We start from the raw sequence: 20,674 nt of genomic DNA, 5'->3' as shown, positions 1-20,674 counted from the left end.
AGAGATCCTCTCCAAGACACAAAACTGTCAAAAATCAAAGACACAGAGAGAATCCTAAAAGCAGCAAGAGAAAAGAAGCTTGAAACTTACAAGGGAACTGCCATAAGGCTATCAGCAGATTTCTCAGCAGAAACCTACCAGGTCAGGAGAGAGGGGAAGGATATATTCAAAGGGCTCAAAGAAAAAAACTGGCAACCAAAAACACTCTATCTGGCAAAGACATCCTTCAGAAATGAAGGAGAGACAAAGACTTTCACTAGTAAACAAAAGCTGAGGGAGTTCATCACCACAAGGCCTGCCTGACAACAAACGCTGAAAGGAGATCTTTAAGTTGAAGTGAAAGGACGCTAGTAAGTAATATGAAAGGTGAGCACAGTCCTGAGCTAACATCTGTGCCAATCTTCCTCTGGTAAAGGTGAGTATACAGTCAAATTCAGAATACACTAATACTGTAATAGGGTGGTGTGTTAACAACTTAACTCTAGTATAAGGGTGAAAGGACAGGAGTATTAAAAATAATTATAGCGACAATAATTTGTTAATGAATACACAGTAGGAAAAGAGGTAAACTGTGACATCCAAAAAAAAGGGGAGCAAAAGGGTAGGGTTTTTATATGTGATCAAAGTTAAGTTGTTATCAGCATAAAATAGACATAGATATTATAAAACTACTTTATATATAACTATGTATTTATACACAACTATAAATATGTATATTTATATACAGTTACATCTAACTACAGATACGTATATGTCTTATATAACCTTCATGGTAACAACAAAGTAAAAACCTACAGTAAATTCCCAAAAGAGAGAGAATCAAAGCTTATCACTACAGAAAATCATCAACGAAGAGAGGAATAAGGGAAGTACAAGACAGCCAGACAACAATAAGATGGCATTAGCCTTTATTTATCAATAATTACTCTAAACGGAGTGAATTCTTCAATCAAAAGGCATAGAGTGGCTGGATGGATAAAAAACAAGACCCAACCATATGCTGTAAGAGACTCACTTCAGCCTTTAGGACACACATAGGCTCAAAGTGACGGATGGAAAAACATATTCCATGCAAGTGGAAACTGAAAGAGAGGAGGGGTAGCTATAATTCTATCAGACAAAATAGACTTTAAGCCAAAAACTGTAACAAGAGACAAAGAAGCTTATTATATAATGATAAAGGGGTCAATTCATCAAGAAGATAAAACAATCGTAAGTATATATATATATATATAAAGCAAAAATACTAAATATATTAAGCAAATACTAACATGTTTGAAGGGAGAAATAGACAACAATACAGTAATAGTAGGGAATTTCAATATCTCACTTTGTTTTTTTTGAGATTACTCAAAAGATTAAAAACTCAACTACCATATATGATCTAGCAATCCCACTTCTGGGTATATATCCAAAGAGAATGAAAACAGGATCTCAAAGAGATATCTGTAATCCTATGTTCACTGTAGCATTATTCACAATAGCCGAGATATGGAAACAACCTAAGTGTGCGTCTATGGATAAATGGAGAAAGAAAATGTGTGTATATATATACAATGGAATATTATTCAGTCATGAGAAAGAAGGAAATTGTACCATTTGTGACAACACGGATGGACCGTGAGAACATTATGCTCAGTGAAGTAAGTCAGAGACAGACAGATATTGAATGATATCACTTCTATGTGGAATCTTAAAAAGCTGAAGTCATAGAAACAAAGAGTAAATGGTGGTTTCCAGTGACTGGCGGGTGGGGGAAACAGGGAGATGTTGGTCAAAGGGTACAAACTTCCAGTCATAAGATGAATAAGTTCTAATAGTCTAACGCACAGCATGGTGATTATAGTTAACAGTACTGTATTTACTTGAAAGTTGCTAAAAGAGTAAATCCTAAATGTTCTCACCTCAGAAAAGATGGTAATTATGTGAAGTGATGGAGCTGTTAACTAATGCTACTGGTAATCATTTTGCAATATATAAGTGTATCAAATCAACACATTGTACACCTTAAATTTACATAATGTTATATATCAATTATATCTCAATAAAGCTGGAAAAAAATAAAGACAGGGTTGAAAGTAAATGGATGAAAAAAGATTTACCTTGCAAAGTAAGCTGCTGGGGCTAGATGAATATCAGACAATATAGATTTTAAGACAAAAAAGTATTAGAATTAAAGAGGAAATTTTCATCATAATAAAGCCATTCATCAAGAAGACAACCTTAAATAAGTATGCAATTAAAAACAGAGCTTCTGTACTTTAGATAATAGTATTATATCAACATTAATTTTCTGGTTTTAATCAATGTACTTTGGCTACATAAGATGTAAGAATCAGATGAAGCTGGGTAAAAAAACTGTGAGAACTTCCTGAACTATATTTGCAACGTTTCTATAAGTCTAAAATTAAAAAACAAATAAGATAGCTTCAAAATTCATGACACAAAAGATCAGAGAACAAAAGAAAATCCACAAAACTGCAATGTTAAAAACCACATATCTGACAAAGGGTTAATTTCTAGACTATGTAAAGAACTCAGACAACTCAACAACAAATAAATAAACAACCCGATCAAAAAGTGGGCAGAGGATATGCACAGACATTTTTCCAAAGAAGATACACAGATGGCCAACAGGCACAAGGAAAGATGTTCAACATCACTAATTATTAGGGAAATGCAAACCAAAACTATAATGAGATATCACCTCATACCCGTCAGAATGGCTATAATTAACAGGACAAGAAATAACAAGGGTTGGAGAGGATGTAGAGAAAAGAGAACCCTCATACGTTACTGATGGGAATGCAAACTGGTTTTGCCATTACTGAAAACAGTATGGAGATTTCTCAAAAAATTGAAAATAGACATACCATACGACCCAGCTATCCCACTACAGGGTATTTATCCAAAGAACATGAAACCAACAATTCAAAGAGATTTTGCACACCCCTATGTTCATCACAGCATTATTCACAATAGCCAAGAGATGGAAGCAATTCAAGTGCCCATCAATGGCTGAATGGATAAAGATGTGGTATATACACACAATGGACTGCTACTCAAGCATAGAAAAAGACAAAATTGTGCCGTCTGTGACAACATACATGGACCTTGAGGGTATTATATTAAGCAAAATGAGTCAGACAAAGACAAATACCATATCATTTCACTCATGTGGAAGATAAACAAACACAGATAAGGAGAGCAGACTAGTGGTTACCAAGGGGAATAGGGTGAGGAGAGGGCGAAAGGGATAAAGGGGCGCATATATATGAGGATGGACCATTGGTGGTAAACATGATGCAGTCTATACAGAATACTAATAATAATGTACACCTGAAATTTCACAATGTTATAAGCCAGTATGACCTCAATAAAAAAAAGACTATAAGGAGAGATAATATCTGAGCCACACTGTCAATCAACTTGGCCTCAGTTGACATTCACAGAATATCATACTGAACAACTGTAAATTCAAGTTTACATGGCATGTTCACCAAGACAGACCCACAAGAGGCAGAACAACATGTATAACATGCTTCTATTTGTGTAAAAAAGGGGAAATTAAAAGAAGAAAACACATTCGTACTTGTTCGTATGCGTAGAAGGAAACTCTGGGAGAATACATAAGAAACTAGTTATAAACTTACCTATGTGCATATTCAATGGGTGGGGAAGGTGGAAAGTGGAAGATGAGGTGGCAGGTATAGCTTATTACACTTAGAAAAATTTGTGAACAAGAGGGTGAATTATTTACTCAAAACACTAAGCCAAGTGAATAAAATGACATATTAAGAGTCTGACCAAAAGATATGCCAAGAATCTTAAAACAGAACACGCATGAGTAGAAATGTTATCACAGCAATTCTTTTCTAAGGAAATGATCAAGGGTGTGGAGAAAGATTTAGCCAGAAAGAAATTCAAAGCACTTAAAATTTTTTAAGTGGCAATCATTCCTTAGTAAGAGATTAACTAAACTATGGAAAATTCATGAATGAAATGTCATGCATTCGTTAAAATGGTATTGTAGAATACTTAATGACAAGGATATGGTCCCACTTAGGGTGAGAAAAGCTCAGTGAAAGTACTGAAGAGTGCAGATTTAAAAACCTGGTCGTTATTTCGGGTGATGGAATTATACATAATTTTATCTTCTTTTCCATACCTTCTAAATTTTCTAAAACAAACATTTTTATAACAAGAAAAATATAAGACATTTTTTAAAAGAACTGCAGGAAAGAGAGAAAATGCTTGATTTTCCTCCTTAACACGTTTTGATCAACCTTCTCTTCTCTCCAAGCGGATGGCAGACATTCTCTTACCCGTTGACTTTCTGTTGCCAGGGTCTCTTTTTCAACAGTGGACTCGGCACTAAGGGGTCCTATCTTCCTTGGAGTGACCGATTCCACTGGTTTCTCTGAAAGTTCTGAAGATGCTGTAGCTGGAGCAGCTTCACGTTGCTCTGTACTGGTTTTCTCTGCTAGTTCAACTTTTCTTCTTACGTCACTTTCTTCACTGCTTTCAGATTCATCACTAATGGGCTTGAGTTTTCTTCCTGACTATATCAAGCAAACAGCATTACTGGTTTAGAAAATACAAATGCTATCGTTTTTACTGTAATAGTAGATAACTGTACAGTCCACATTTCTCATTTCTGAACTTCAAGACTGAACACTAGGAAGATGGCGACATGATTACTGGACAGGATGGGAAACCCAGATTAAATAGCTCCAAATAAACACTCCCAACAATCCACTGTGCCTTTGCAAATCTCAGTCTAAACACATTACATGAACACTATGAAAACTGACATGGTACGTAGAAATTTGAGACCTCTGTAATGAAGAACACTTCAGATATAAATATAGTCCACTTTTTATTATAAAAGTATCTTCTAAAACATAATACTCTTTCTCTATGTTGCTATAGAACACTTTCTCCCTTTGCATCCAATCTAAACAGGATATGAAATATTCTACAGAACATTTTCTCCACTTGCATCCGGTCTAAATAGGATGTGAAATATCTTACAAATTAAGATAGAAGAGAAAACATACCTTTTTTGCACTAATTCTTACAGACTCGTTTTCACTTGCTTCAATTTCAGGAGTGTTCAAACTGTACCAAAGAACAAGCCATCAATATCTTGCACACATTTCATTTTTATTCACACGTCTTCTGTCAGTCGTTTGCCCAACACAAAAACAAGTTCAATGTAAGGAGATTTCCCCCGTGTCACAGGCGGGCCTGCCACCTTCCCAGATTTGCTGGTCATCTCCCACATCTTCCCACACCCTGGCCACATCAGTTTATCCTTGGTAGGCAGGTAAGTGTCCCATTACTGTAGCATCTTGTCGTCACGTCTGAGAACTGCACCTTCCTCCATCTAACCCCTCCTAGGTGTAGCGGCCATCATTTGTACTAAGAGCTAATCCATAGACACCTGGCCTATGATTAGGTGACATAACAGGAATACCTTCTTTTTTCCTTTGAAAAGGAAAAAAATAACTCTAAACTTCTGATGAGTGATAAGAGTTCTTTCATTTTTTCATTCATTTTAATACAACAAACATTTATTTCACACCAACATCAAAATGCAAAGTACAGTGAATAAAATTATTTTAAAAATGAGAGGGCTTCCTTTAATGGGTTCACTGTCTAACGGGAAGGCCAAAGGCAGCACAGGGCCTTGCCACTTCTGCCCAACACAGGCCTCCTCTAATGGGCACTCCTCCCTCCAGAGCTCCCAGTGGGCTGGCTGGAAGGGCGAGGGCTGCACTGCAGTCTGAGGCCATCTCTGCCAACCCTGACCCTTCCACCTTTCACTTTCATAGGAATTACTAATAAAGCTCTTCAGTTCGAACTCTGCCTCAGCGTCTACTGACTTGAGGATCCAAACTGGCCCATGCCACGCGTACAGGCAATGGGGTGCTCTTACAAGGTGGGAAGCGTGAGAGTGAGATAAGACTCGCATTCTAGAAAGATCACATTGGAAGCTGTTTGGGTAGGTGGCTGGATCAGAGGAGAAAGAACGATTCTGGAGACGAGCAGACCAAGCAGGAAACTACTGCAGGAGTGCTGGTGAGGGCAGCAAGTGCATAACCAACGGCCGCTGCAGGGAGGCGGCAGGGCTACGGGGAGGGAAAGTGGATTCTTGAGGCAGTCAGAGGCCAGGACAGACAGGATCAGTCAGAGAGCAGAAGATACCAGGAATGATTCCCAGATTGCTTTTCTGGGTGACTAGGTAACAGCAGGACCAGTAACCCAGAAAACACCAAAGAAGCTTGTTGACTCTGGATGAGGGAGAAAGGGATTGAGCTTGGTTTTGCCTTTGCCAAGTCCTAGGCACCTGCGGGCATCTAGGGAAATATGGCCAAGATGCAGGACATCTTGGGCCTCAGGAGAAAGGCTGGGCGAGAGAGACTTGGGGAACAGTGGCATATGGGTAGTTAAACCCTGAGAGGAATGGTGGGGTGGGTAGAGAGGAGAAGGCAGAGAACGGAATCTCCTGCACGTAAAGAGGAGGGAGGGAGGGAGAAGTCTGGGAACGAACAACTGAACATCCCTGGAGAGGATCTGGGCCCTGGATGCTGACGCCTCCGTGAGTCCCAGGAAATGCTGCTGGTCTCTCTCCAGAGCATCCCTTCTGCCCTGACTCCCCTTTGTATCCACATACAGACCCTGTCTAACCCACACAACATTTTTCGTTTGGACTTGTCACACCGCCAAAACCAAGATTACCAGGAATGTCCATATTGCTCATTGCAATGCACCTGTTTGGCGCGCACACACACACACACACACACACACACACACACATGCACGCTCCCCCCACTATCCTGCAAACAAGCACTGCCCTGGTTTTCTTCTTTCCTCTCTAGCCACTTTTCTTCTCTCTCCTTTGAAAGATCCTTCTCCTCTACCGGGACAGTAGGCAGGTTATCTTGAGGGCTGGTCCCAGGTCCTTGCCTTCTCTCAGGCCACAGTCTCTCCTGTGAACTCTCATCCATGCCCACATCCATCCATGCATCCTACTATATGCAGACAACTTCAGTTTGAACTCCAGCTTAGCCCTCTCCTCCGGGCTCCAGACTCAAGCATACGACAGTCTCTTTGACATCTCCACACCAAATTCACGATCGGCTGATGATGATAGGGTGACTCAATCTCCTAGTAACTCCTATCTTACTTAGCCAGTGGCACGATTACCAGCCATGTATACGAGCCAGAAAGCCAGTTGTCTCTGACAGCAACTCTTCCCCACCCTCCAATATCCGACCCAACACCAAGCCCTGTGGATTTGCTTCCTAACTATTTCCTGAACCCAGCCAGTTGCCTCCATCTCTGTCTCAATTACCGTGGTCCTCCCTGCCACAGACCACTAAAACAGCTTCCAGACTGGCCTCTCCACTCCGTTCTTGCCTCTCTCAAATCCATTCTCCACACAGTAACCAGAGTGATAATTTCTAAATGTAAACCTGACCACGTCCCTCCTGCTTAGAATTCTCCAACTGTTGAGGATAATGACAAAACTCTTTACCAAGTTTGTAAGTTAGGATTAGCTATGGCAGCAAATGATGAAAAATACACCCCTAAAATGGCTTAAACGAGATACTCTATTTCCCTTGCTACAAAACTCCAGAGACATTTCAGGGCTGGTACAGCAGCCCCACCATCATCAGAGCCCAGATTCCTTCTACGTTATTGCTCCATTTTCTTAGTAGGCTGCCTCATGGTCCAAGATGGCTGCTCAAACTTCAGCAGTCACATCCAATTCCAACCAGAAGGAAGAAGGAAGGAAAAAAGAAGGCACAATCCTCCCTATGAGGACACTTCCAGAAGTTGCAGATGAAGCTGGAATGTGGGCTAACATTTAATCATATAGACATCTCGGCTGCAAGAGAAGGTAGGAAATATATTCCTTGTTCTGACAGCCAGGGGCTCAGCTAAAATCAAACATTCTATCACCAAGGAAGAAGGGGAAGACGTCGGAGTAGACAACTAACCATCTCTCCTAATTGTGACATTCAAAGTAACTACCATCTTGCAATGTGTTCCCTTCTTCACTCTATTTCCTCTGGGGCATCCCAGCTTTTCTGAGTCCCACAGACTCACCATGCTTCCTCCCACCACGGCGCCTGGAGACACGCTATTCCCTTGTGTGGAATGTTCCTCACTCTACCCCTCACCAACCCAGCTCCTACTCACAGCATCACGTCCATCCCTATACGTGACTTGTCAGTGATTCTTCATTAATATCTGTTGCTCCATAAGCTCCATGAGGGCAAGGATTAAGTCCATTTTGAATTATTATTTTAAACCAAGAGCCTAACACAGTGCCTGGTATGTAGTCAGTGCTCAATAAATGTTTGTTGAAAAAATATCAATAATGAAAAGCTAACATTTGAAAGTTTATTAGGCGCCAATCTGTCTTCAGAGCTTAAGAGGATAAATTCATCTTAAAACAATCATATAAAGTAAGTTGTATCATTATCCCACTTTCCAGATGAAAGAACCTACAAATTAAATATCTAGTCCAAGGTCAAAGACTTCATAGTAGCAGAACAAAGATTTGAACCAGGACATTGGGTTCAGGGCCAGTGACCTTAACCATGACACTACCCTTACACGGCATGAAGGAAGACCGAATTCCAGTATTCACTGAATGCCGACCATATGCCAGGCAGTGTTCCAGGCACCCGAGGGATAGCAGTGAACAGAACAAAGCCCTGCTCTTTTTGAAGATACTTCTACTGCGGAGGGACAGACAACGAACAAACTAAAAAATGAACATAAAGTATTGGTTGGGTAGAGATAAATGCTATGAGAAAAAGAACAGAGTAAAGGAAATATATTGACAAAGGCGATATTTTCTATGAGGTATCAGAGGAGACTGCTGTGATCAGGGGAGATCTGAAAGGAAACCAGGGAGTGAGCCACACAGACATAAGTTGGCCCAAAGATCTTTAAAAAGCTTTACTTTTATAAGTTTCTATCTTAAGGAGCTTCTCAGAAATCCCACTAACCATGAATAAACCGTTGCTTGAGACACAACCGTACCTTCTTTTCGCTTCTTTTCCTTGAGGAGTTGAAGGGATGGAGGACCCACAGTGCTTGGAGAGTTCGTCTTCATCCGCATATATGGCAGTGCTGTGTAAGGGAGGATCTACGAAAGACACAGAAAGCTACGCTCAAAGTCTGGCAGTTTGGGCAGTATTTACATTTGTTCCCTTACAATGGAGTACAAAGCAATCTTTGTTTATGGCTAACAAAATCCAAATCCTTTGCACAGGCTACTTCCCACATGTTTCTGATCTCACACCTCAACAATGAAAAATTCAAACCATTTCACCAATACATAGATATTTACAAGTATAACCTGTATTACTATACTTACATATTAGCCAGAAAATTTTAATGAGATAAAAGATAAATATAAATAGGAAATCTGGCATTCTCTTTCCTCATCCGATGGAGCGTCACACACTCTCCTCGCGAGACCACTGCGTTAACTGTAAACTCTAAGGGTTCGAGTGCCGGGCCCACTCCGTGACTACTTCCTCACATAGGGCCAGCACAAGGCGGGCACGCACCATCTGTGACTGAATGGACCTCCGCGGAGGGATTCCAGGCACGTCTCACTTCCTCTCTCTCTACTTTACTCGGCACTTCTAGAGCCCACAGTTAGCAGAAAAAGTCAACTGGGATGAGGAAGAAGGCGATGAACAAGGAGACCAAATGGCCTTGGTGGAAAGGCACAGAGAGAAGATGCTAAGAGGAAGAGAATGCTCCTCCCTGCTCAGGAGAGCAGAGCAGGAGAGACGTCAGCACACTGGGTTGGGCTCAGAGCAGGGTGGGAGGCAGGTGGCCAGCACCATGGGGTTGAATTCCTGCAGGGGAGCCTGGGAAGAGCTGAGCACCCATTTCTTCATGCTCACACTTCAGCACGACAGTGCAAATTTCAACAACATTTTCAAATAAAGAGCTGCTTAAATAATGAACTTGTCAACTGCACAATTTTAAAGTTACTAATAACTTTGTATTGCCCTCAAGTAGGCAAAGGGACTTATTTGCTCCACTAACAACAAGCAAAAAAGAGAAATAGACAGATGCCAAATCTCCATATGGAACCAGTCACGCAAACTGGACTCTCCCAACAATAAAAAGATAAATAACCCAATTTAAAAAGCGGTAAAGGATTTGAACAGACACCTCTTCAAAGAAGATAAACAAATGGCCAATAAGCACGTGAAAAGATGCCCAACATCATTAGTCATTAGGGAAATACAATTCAAAACCACAATGAGATACCGCTTCACACCCATTAGGATGGCTACTGTCAAAAAAACAGGAAACAAGTGAGGATGTGGAGAAATCGGAATCTTGTGCATTGCTAGAGGGAATGTAAAACGGTGCAGCCAATGTGGAAAACGGCATGGCAATTCCTCAAAAAAGTGAACTTAGAGTTACCATACGACCCAGCAATTCCACCTCTGGGTATACACCCAAAAAAAGTGAAAGCAGAGACTTGCACAGCTATTGCACACCCATGTTCATAACAGCACCATTCACAATAGTCAAAAGGTAGAAGCTACCCAAGTGTCCGCTGACAGAATATTACTCAGGTTTTTTTGGTTCTTTTGGAGGAAGACTAGCCCTGAGCTAACATCTGCCAATCCTCCACTTTTTGCTGAGGAAGACTGGCCCTGAGCTAACATCCGTGCCCATCTTCCTCTACTTTATATGTGGGATGCCTAACACAACATGGCGTGCCAAGCGGTGTCATGTCTGCATCCGGGATTCAAACTGCATCCAGGATTCAAACCCCGCGCTGCTGAAGCAGAACGTCTGCACTTAACTGCTGTGCCACCGGGCCGGCCCCTGTTACTCAGTTTTAAAAAGGAAATTCTGACACATGCTACAACACAGATGAATCTTGAAGACATGATGCTGAGTGGAGAAAAAGGACACAAAAGGACAAATATTGTATGATTCCTCTCATATGAGGTATCTAAAGTAGTCAAATCCAGAGAAACAGAAAGTTGGGCTGGAGGGTGGGGAATGAGGAGCCGTTTAATGGGACAGAGTCTCAGTGAGGGTGAATGAGAAAGTTCTGGAGATGGATGATGACGGCTGCACAACAACATGAATGTACTTAAAGCCATAGAACTGCGCATTTAAAAATGGTTAAAACGGTAAATTTTACGTTATGTATATTTTACCACACACACAGGTAAATGAGATACCACTTCACACCAATTAGGATGGCTGGAATCAACAAGCCAGACAATAACAAGCGCTGACGAAGACGTGGAGAAACTGGAACCCTCACACTGTGCTGATGGAAATGTAAGGGGTGCAGCTGATTTGTCAAACAGTTCCTCTAAAGGCTGAAGTGGAATTACCATACGACTGAGTAATTCCACTCTTTGGCATATCCCTAAGAGAAATAAAAACTGGTACATGAATGTTCACGGCAGGATAACTCATAACGGCCAAACAACGTAAATGTTCATCAACTGATGAATGGATAACAAAATGAGGTATATCCAAACAATGGATTATTGAGCTATAAAAATCTTTAGGAATGAAGTACTGATACTTGATACAACACAGATGAACACTGAAAATACTATGCTAAGTGAAAGGAGCCAGTCACAAATGACCACAGAGTATGATTCCATTCTATGAATAGGCAAATCCAGAGAGACAGGCAGCCGTTTATGGCTTCTAGGGGCTGGGAGGAAAGAGGAAGGGGGAGTGGCTACTAACGCATACAGAGTTTCCTCTTGGGGTGATATAATGTTCTGGAATGTTTCTAAGAAGAGAACTACCATATGATCCAGCTACTCCACTTCTGGGTATTTATCCAAACACAAAACACTGATTCAAAAAGATCTACGTGCCCCTATGTTCATTGCAGCATTATTCACAATAGCCAAGACTTGGAAACAACCTAAGTGCCCATCAACGGATGAATGGATGAAGAAGACGTGGTGTATATACATACACAATGGAAATACTACTCCACGATAAAACAAAAGATGAAAATTTGCCATTTGTGACAACATAGATGGACCTTAAAGGTATTACTAGACAGAGAAAGCCAAAGTACTCTGTGAGTCCACTCATAAGTGGATGATAAAGACAACAACAACAAAGAAACACATAGATAGAGAGATTTGATTGGTTGTTACCAGAGGAGAAGTGGGGAGGAGATGGTCACAGAGCACATGTGTACCGGGATGGATGGTAATTAGTCTTTGGGTTGTGAACACGATGTCGTCTACACAGAAACCAAAATATAATTACATACATCTGACATTTATAAAACGCTGTAAAACAATGTTACCTCAATAAAAAAAAATGTCTGGAATAGTAGATAATGGTGACGGCTTTACAATTTTCTGACTATACCAAACCATCACTGAATTCTACACTTTAAAGGAGTGAATTTTATGGTAAGTGAATTATATCTCAATTTAAAAATTATGTGATTTCTTTTAGATTCAGATATTTTCCATTTAGATTTCTTTTAGATAAATAATTAAAACACATTTACCGAATCATAATAAAAGATGTATTCTGGTAATGATTACTTTTCATCTTATAAAATTTCCCAGATTTTCTTTATTAACAAAACATTACAATGAAAAATATTAGACGCCAAATTAAAAATATGTGAAAGGGTCTATGTTTTCAAAATTCCCTTAAAACTTACTACAGGCAGAATGTCTGATCCCTGCTGTTCTAGATGTGGGGGCACTTGGCTCTTTCCGTGTCTTTTCTGGCCCTGAAATGGCCAGTGAGTGAGACACTGACAGAAGCAGTGCCCTCTGGACCACTCACACACTCCCGGTCAACCGGGCACCAGCCCTGCCTTCTTCGCACTCCAAGGAACACCGGTGAGACTCTCCCACTGGGTCTCCTGAAGTGCCCTCTGCCTCACGTGTTTAAGAAAAGGGAGAAGTACCCTCTTCTCCTCCCTAAATTAAAACCCCTTACCGAATGACGCAAGTGGTGGTATGGACTGAGAAAGAGACTTCATATTCCTCCTTTACAGAGTGCTATAATAGGTGTCCTAACATTGCAGGCTGATTGACAAATGCTACTAGAAGAGTTCCACTTTGATAACGTTTGAGTTCTTAGTTCCAACGTTCTTAGACATGAGAAAAAGTACTTCAAACTATCAGTACTCCCCAGAACACTCAATTCATATGCAGTCAACTAATTTTTATATTTGAAGATATTTCTATACTTTTATTAGTAACTAGCCTATGCTGTAGCTTGACCTACTTTAAAGTTTTTAGGATAACTATTTCAAATACTAACCAAAGGTTTCATAAGGTTCTTCATCTTTCTCATTTTCACCCAGTTTGCCAATGCTGGAGATATCAGAATCATCGGAAAAATCAAACACATCGAGAGGCTTGTGCTTCTGGCCAGTTTTCTGAGAATGAATAAAGTCAAAGTCATTGAATTGGCTCTAACAAAGAAGAACATTACAAAGCTGATTTATTTAGCAAGGATGTTCCTATCACTGCCGCTTAAAGAAGCGAGCCACAACGCTTTCTGGAAGGACACAGACGCCTCTGATAACATAAGGCAGGGGTTGGCAAACTTTCTCTAGGAGGGACTAGAGAGTAAACATGATAGGCTTTGCATGCCATAGGGTCTCTCCTGCAATTACGCAACTCAGCCACTGTAGTGTGAAAAGCAGACAGCGACAATGCAGAAAGAATAAAGCACAGCTGTGTCGCAATAAAACCTTATTTATGGATACTGAAATTTGAATTTCATATCATTTTCACATGTCATGAGATATTCTTCTTTTTTTTTATTTCAACCATTTAAAAAGGTAAAAACCATTCTCAGCTCACAGCACTGTGCAAAAACAGGTGGCAGGCTAGATTTGGCCCACAGGCCACAGTTTGCCAACTCCTGACCTCGCGAAGGCCGTGGGTCCTCTCCCCAGAAATATGCCTGTTTACCCGAAAGTTCCTCAACAGTTCTGAAGACACACAGGGGTGAAGACTCCTGACTGAAGGAGACAGACCACAGTTTACTGTTCAATGGACTAACAATAAGCCCCATGGAGTTTCTACCTCAAATCCTAATGAAGGACCAAAACATACAGAAGATGAGAGAAACTTCCAGAGAAACTCTGGAAAATGTGCAAGGGTGCCATTCATAGATGAAGAAATTCTGGAAGACATAAAGGTGATGGCATAAAACTGACAAAACAAAAACTCTACCACGCACAGACTCCCTCAAAAAATGATTCATAGAGGGCTTGGGGGTGGACTGCCAAAGAAGGGATGCTGACAGATCTCGGTCCTCCCTCCAGCACATATAAGGCAGCGGCCTTCCAAAGGAGGGACAAGTCAGGAAGCCTGAAGATATCCACACCAGGCACTCTGGACTGTCAGCTAAGGAAGGCTGGGGGTGGGGCTGAAGAGCTCGGAGAAATCCCCCCCAGGCACGATATGGACTACAGCCACCCAGGGCGGAGAGCGGAGAGAAATCCATCCAAAGAACAAGCACGCTAGGGCTGGGTGGGAGCACAGAGCTGAGCACACCCCTGCAGAGGTGTCCCAGGGCTCCCCAGAGAGTAAAAGAGTAGCCTCCGAAGGCAGGGGTTAAAGCAGTAGGGCAGAGAGACCATGCAAGACAGACGGCCGGGGTCAGGACAGAGCAGAGAGAACTCCTGACGCCCGAGCGCCCAGAAAGCAGGCGCTCTCGTCCGGTGTTAATGCGGATTTCCAATGCCAGCTGGACAGGCCACTGGAAAACGATGTGAAATGAGCTATCAAGAGTGTGAAAGACATGTACCTGCCCTTAACATAACACACTTATTCTAAGACTCTACTCTAATGTAAAACTATAACGTGGACTAAGTGGAATATTATGAAATCATAAACAATTGCTGAAAACTATAATAACAAGGAGAAATGGCTAAAAATGAAAAAAGCAAAATACGGTGTTGTACAATGTTTATATGATATCAATTATTCAAACGAAAATAAAACCAACCTGGGCCCCCTCAAAAGAGATTCAAAACATCAACAATGGTCATTTTCTCCATTATACTAGAAAAAGTGGGAGGAAAAGAAACATACTTTTTCACTACAACAAAACACTGAGCTTACCAAGTGAAGTCTACAAAACTCTGGGGCTCCCATAAAATGCTACTTTGTGTTGTCGATTATGAGAAAATTATATTAAAATATAAAAAGATAACTTACATGTTTTGTGGAATGTGCTCTTCCTACAGTGCTCTTTGAATATCTCGCACTATTAAACAGCAAACACACACAAAAGAGTTAGGAAATATTGTAAAATAATTGGGGGAAACACCATAACTTGCAACTCTTTCCAAGCATTTTCTTTCCAAATCATATTCCTCATTCGTTGCAGTAACAGTGTGCACCCAGTGAAATTCAGTTTAGGCAAAATCCTTTTAGAAAGCAGAGCCCATATCACAAATTTAATTATATTTTTTGTAGGTCAAATCAGATCACCAATGTATAAAACAGCTTAGGTCTCTCCCTCAGGGACATGGAAAACGCCTAATCCTGCTGTTAGCCTTGTCCCTAAGGTCCCAAGCAATAGCAATGAATGACCGTTTCTACAGAACTGCGCAAAGTTAGTAAGCGCCTGACACCCGTTCCATCCTGCGCCTGGCTCTTCTACGTACACTTTATCATTTAGCTCTAACAGTCCTACAAGGTAGAAGCGAATCCCATGCTACAGATGTATATTTGCCCAAAGCAACACACCGCCAGGAAGGAGAGAAGCTGGAATTAAAAGCTGCATTAGTTCAGATCCAGAACTGCCCTCTTTCCACTCCTTCATGCTCCCTCCACTGGGCATGAGGATAAAAGGAAACAGCTGCATATCTTCAGCAAGCTTAACGGAAACAAGATGTAACAAAAGCAACTAGAATAAAAACTGGAAATAAGAGGGCAGGAAATAAACCACACCGTCAGTGAATACACGTTGAGCATCCTCTGTGCAGCAGGCATTGCACAAGGACACTGGGACGCTCTGGAGTGACACCAGACACAGTCGCTGACTTTGAGACAGGCCATGCAGACACCATTTGTGGACACCAACATCAGTGTCGTGTGGCTGAACCAATATTTCTTTGAGTAACTTCTCATCTGATATAATTTCAAACTTCCACAAAAGTTACAAGAATAATATAAGGACCTTTTGTATATCCTTTACTCACGCTCACCAATGACTTACATTTTGTCTCAACTGCTTTCTGTGTATATGTATACTGGAGACACTGTGCGCCTTGACCCCGAAATACTTGTGTGTCTCTCCTAAGAAAGAGGGCATTATCTTGCCTAGTCACAATATAATTTCCAAATCAAGAAATTTAACACTGATATGATTAATCTACAGTCGATATCCAAATTTCATCAACTGCCCATAGTAAAAAAACCTTTGAGGGTTTTTTCTCCAGCATTTTAAAACTGGAAATACAAGAGAATATAAAATATCAGATTGCACTAAACATAGTATTTTCATAAACCTTTTGTTTTGTTATGTATGTGTGTGTGTATATAATAGTGATGTAAAACGTCATTACTGTGAATCATAACGTAATCACAAAAAGTTGCAAAATTGTTTAGAGCAGTGGTTCTCAAATGTCAGGCATCAGAATCACCTGGAAAGCTTGTTAAAACAGATTGTCTGGCCCCAGGCCCAGAATGTCTGATTCAGTAAGTCTGGGATGGGGTCTGAGATTCCGCATTTCTAACAAGTTCCCGGTGCTGCTGAAGCTGCTAAAGCTGCTGGTCAGGGAACCACACTTGAAGAACCACTGATTTCTTTGATTCTCAGATCCAAAAAAGAAGGTAGGACAGGTTTCATTTTATGGCACTCATGATTCTGGGGTTCAGAAAAGTTAAGTGACTTATCAGTGGTTACATAGCCAAGTAACAGAAATGGGACTAGAAACCAGATTGCATAATTCCTTAAACTAAATTCTTTCCACTGTCTCTTGCCTTGTCTGTGCTCAAAAAAAAAAAAAAAAATGGTCGTTTCCTCCTTACCTTAGGCTAGGTGCAAGGTGAGGCTTCCAAAAGATGGAAACCTCTGTGATATCATATGTAAAATTTTTGGTGTACATGCACCAGTGGTTTTGGGGGTGGGGGGAAGACGGAACAGATTTCATGAGTCTTAAAGGCAAAAATGTTATATGTATACATGGAGAGAGAGAGAGAATAACACTGGCCTATCAGACAAAGTGTAACTCTTGTCAGCTGACGTTCAAGGCCCCGATATTCTCTTCCAATCCTCCTTTCCTTGGTGGTGGGGGCGGGGGGGGATCCTCGTTTCTTCCCCTCTGGCTACAGGAGTCTAGTCTCGGTTTATTCCACCTCCCTGCTCAGTCCTGAGCCAGCCTTTCTCTCCCCACGCTCTGCTTGGCTGGCCTTCCACTCTCACCTCACATCTACAAACGCCACCTTCTCCAGGAAGTCTTCCCACCGCCCAGGGGGACCTCCTGGATGGATGGCAGGATCTTGTGTACTGGCCATAGCAAGCAGAGATCCCTCCAGCCAGGATCAGACACCGCCTGCGGGACATTTGCCAATTTTCCAACTGTTTCTTTACCGTGATTCACAGTAATGATGTTTTACATCACAATTAGTACACACACACATATAAAACAAAACAAGAGAGCAGTTTTGCAACCTATTTTTAAATGCTTGCCCTTTTTGATTAAAAAAAAAATGTGCTTGACCCATCCTGGAGCACCCCTTTTAAGAATAACAAGCGGCAGCTTGGTACCCCCACTTTATGGTCTGTGGTTTGTGTTACAAAAACAACAGGGTCTTGAAAATAAGAATACTGCCTGACGGCCAGAGCTTCAAGATCACTAGAAAGGAATGTGTAAAAGTAGCAGGCACTCAGTCAGTCGTTGTTGGATATTTTGTTTCAAAGTATTTGCAGCCTACTTTAGACTACACTCACCCACACAAAGTAATGCCAAAAGTAGCCAACGTTTTTTCCTACCCGCCAGGCACAGTTTGGACTGTCGCTCCTTTAACCCTCATGGTAACCCCGGAAAGTTGGGACAATTATTGCTCCCATTTTACAGACGTGGGCGCCGAGGCTCCGGGCCATCAGTCCCTCGCACAGCTTCCCCAGCGGCAGAGCCAGGGGGGCTCGGCACGCAGCCCGAGCAGCTCCGAGACACAGACCGCCGCAGGAGGCGAAGAAGGTACAGCCGCGCTCGCAGCACTTACCCCGCGGCCGCCGGGGGCCGCGCCCGCCGCCGCGGAGCCATCCGAGCGCACCGCCCTCTGCGCCGGCGGAGCCCACAAAGCTCCCGCCGAACCCCGCGCCACCCCGAGCGGCCAATCCGGGCCGAGCTCGCGCGCACGCCCCACGCCCCGCCCCCGCCGTGCACCCGAGCTGGATGAGGCTCCCGCCCTTCCCAGAGCGCGAGGGAAAACCAGGCCTGGCATCCTGCAAAGGCGGAGCTGGAGTCCAGGCCTTCCAGCCAGTCGCTGGCGGTCCATGAGACACCAGATTTGCCCGGCTTTCCCTCCCACCCGTGCTCCGCGCCAGTTTTCCAAGGCTCCGAAGGTCCTGAGCCGCTTGGCCCCGCCCTCAGGGGCGGAGGAAGGGGCGGAGCCAGCGCCGTAACACTAGACGGCTCTCGCCCCAAGGGGCGGATCCAAACCCAGGGCGGGAACCCCTGCTGCTAGGGCTACCGCGCAGCTGTCTAAAGCAATGCATTGCCAAAGGGACAGGGTGTAAATCAGTTGTGTAAGCTTGGTGTTATTTTCTCTCTGTCGCAGTTTCTTCATTCGTAAATGGGGAAGGCCCTTTCTCGAGCTAGTATTCTCCCATTCTTTTCTTTTTGTTTAAAAATGTATTATCCTGCAAAAGAACGATATTGGACACCGCACCATAAATAAAAATTAACTCAAAATGGATCAAAGATCTAAACGTAAGAGCTAAAACTATAAACCTCTTAGAAGAAAACAGGGCAAAAGCTTCATGAGATGAGATTTGGCAATGATTTCTTGGATATGATGCTGAGAGCATAGTATGAGATAATGACAAAATTCTGAAGATGGATAGTGGTGGATGGTTATGAACAATGTGAACGTACTTGAGTAGTGCCGGTAAATTGTACAGTTAGTTCAAAATGGTTAAAATGCTAAATTTTATATTATGTTTATTTTACCACAATAAAAAATTACATTTCGTGCATAGAAAAGCATATAAATATATAATATAATGATAAAAAGGAGCACCCATGGACTCACCACTGGATTAGGAAATAAGCCATTATCATTCCTCCCCAGGATGCACACTCATCTGATTTTGTGTTTTATCATTCCCATGCCTTTCTACCTTGATATATCCCTAAGTAATGTATTAATTATTGTATGTTTCTAAAATTTATATAAATATTTGGTATGTATTCTGCAAGCACTCTTTCTCATGCAAAGCTATGATTTTTAGATTTATCTACTTGATGCATGTATCTGTAGCTCATTATTTTCATTGTCTTTGGAATGCATTAAGTAAATATACCACATTCTCTTTATCCATCCTTCTGGGTATGGATACATCAGTTGTTTTCAGTCTTCTTGCTGTTACCAACAATACAGTGCTAAACAGTCTTGCACGTGTCTTGCAGAGCACACATCTAAGAGCTTCTCTACAGATCGACTCAGTAGTAATATTATCGTGTCATAGGATAAAGACACTTAGCTTTACATGATAATGCCAATTTTTACACATTGTTTTGTAGATTGTATAATTTACACCCCAGTCAGCAGTATATAGAAGTCCCCTTGGCTCCACATACTTGTCGATACTTCGGATTTACAAAACTTTAAAATTTTTACCTAATTAGTGAGTTGAAATGTTATCCTATGGTGTGTTTGATTTGCATTTCCCTTAAGTTGCTCATCTTTTCATCATTTATTGGTCCTGCCTGATTCCTCTTCAGTGAAATGCCTGTTCACCCCACCCAGGAATCATTTGGGCAAGTGCCATAGAGGAATAAATCACCTTTGAGGTACTGATGGTAGTTCCCACTCTCAGGGAGAAATAGGGATCCCAGAGCCACTGACAGTTGTCATCCTTAAGAGAGCGGATAAGTAGCTCCATTTTATGGGAAAGAAGTTGTAGTCAAACCTTTTGTGCTTGTGGGTTTGAAAAAAGAAACTGCCCACCTGTTCAGACAGGAAGAGGATTAGCACTATGGATGGGAATAAAAACTCTACCCAAAGAGGTTTAAATAATAAGAGAATTGATGAGCTTGTGTCACTGAAAAAGGTAGGATGGCTCCATTTGATCTAGAAGTTTGAGAAGCCATCAAGGCTCTTTCTTGCTCTCCTTGTATGTCAGCTTTTCCCTGGGTCCTATCATCATCATCGTCGTCATCATCACTTGGATTTATTGAGCATTTACTATTGTAGGGGAGGAAGACAAATCCTCTACCCACTCTAGGTCCTTCTGGCTGGGCTATGAATTAAATTGACATGAGACAGAATAACAGGAGAAAATCAAACAAAGCTTTATAACATGTATACACGGGAGAGACCTAGGAAAACTGGGTAACTCAACAAAATGGCTGAGCTGCCAGCTTAAATATTATCTTCAGATAAAGGCAAAGGAGGATGTTGGGTGC

At 41.7% G+C, this 20,674-nt stretch overlaps 1 protein-coding gene across 4 annotated transcripts in view; it reads right to left on the bottom strand.

Moving 5' to 3' along the window:
* The window catches only part of CENPU (centromere protein U), a 48,716-nt gene that overhangs the window by 19,841 nt on the left and 8,201 nt on the right, over positions 1-20,674 (bottom strand). The window contains exons 1-6 of one of the 4 annotated variants that reach the window (XM_046648671.1): positions 18,267-18,356; positions 15,249-15,297; positions 13,336-13,453; positions 9,064-9,169; positions 5,061-5,121; positions 4,326-4,562 (exon numbers count right to left, since the gene is read on the bottom strand). In XM_046648671.1, coding sequence (XP_046504627.1) covers positions 4,326-4,562; positions 5,061-5,121; positions 9,064-9,169; positions 13,336-13,453; positions 15,249-15,297; positions 18,267-18,307 — 612 coding nt within the window. In that variant the 5' untranslated portion in view covers positions 18,308-18,356. Of the gene's footprint in view, positions 1-4,325; positions 4,563-5,060; positions 5,122-9,063; positions 9,170-13,335; positions 13,454-15,248; positions 15,298-18,033; positions 18,242-18,266; positions 18,357-20,674 lie in introns of those variants that run through there. The other 3 variants (XM_046648672.1, XM_046648670.1, XM_046648673.1) reach the window with 3 other exon arrangements.

Source organism: Equus quagga, chromosome 22 (assembly GCF_021613505.1).
Source record: "Equus quagga isolate Etosha38 chromosome 22, UCLA_HA_Equagga_1.0, whole genome shotgun sequence".
Classification (NCBI taxonomy): Eukaryota; Metazoa; Chordata; class Mammalia; order Perissodactyla; family Equidae; genus Equus; species Equus quagga.
The sequence above is the reverse complement of the archived record's forward strand: the minus strand, read 5'-3'. Positions and strand labels throughout refer to the sequence as shown.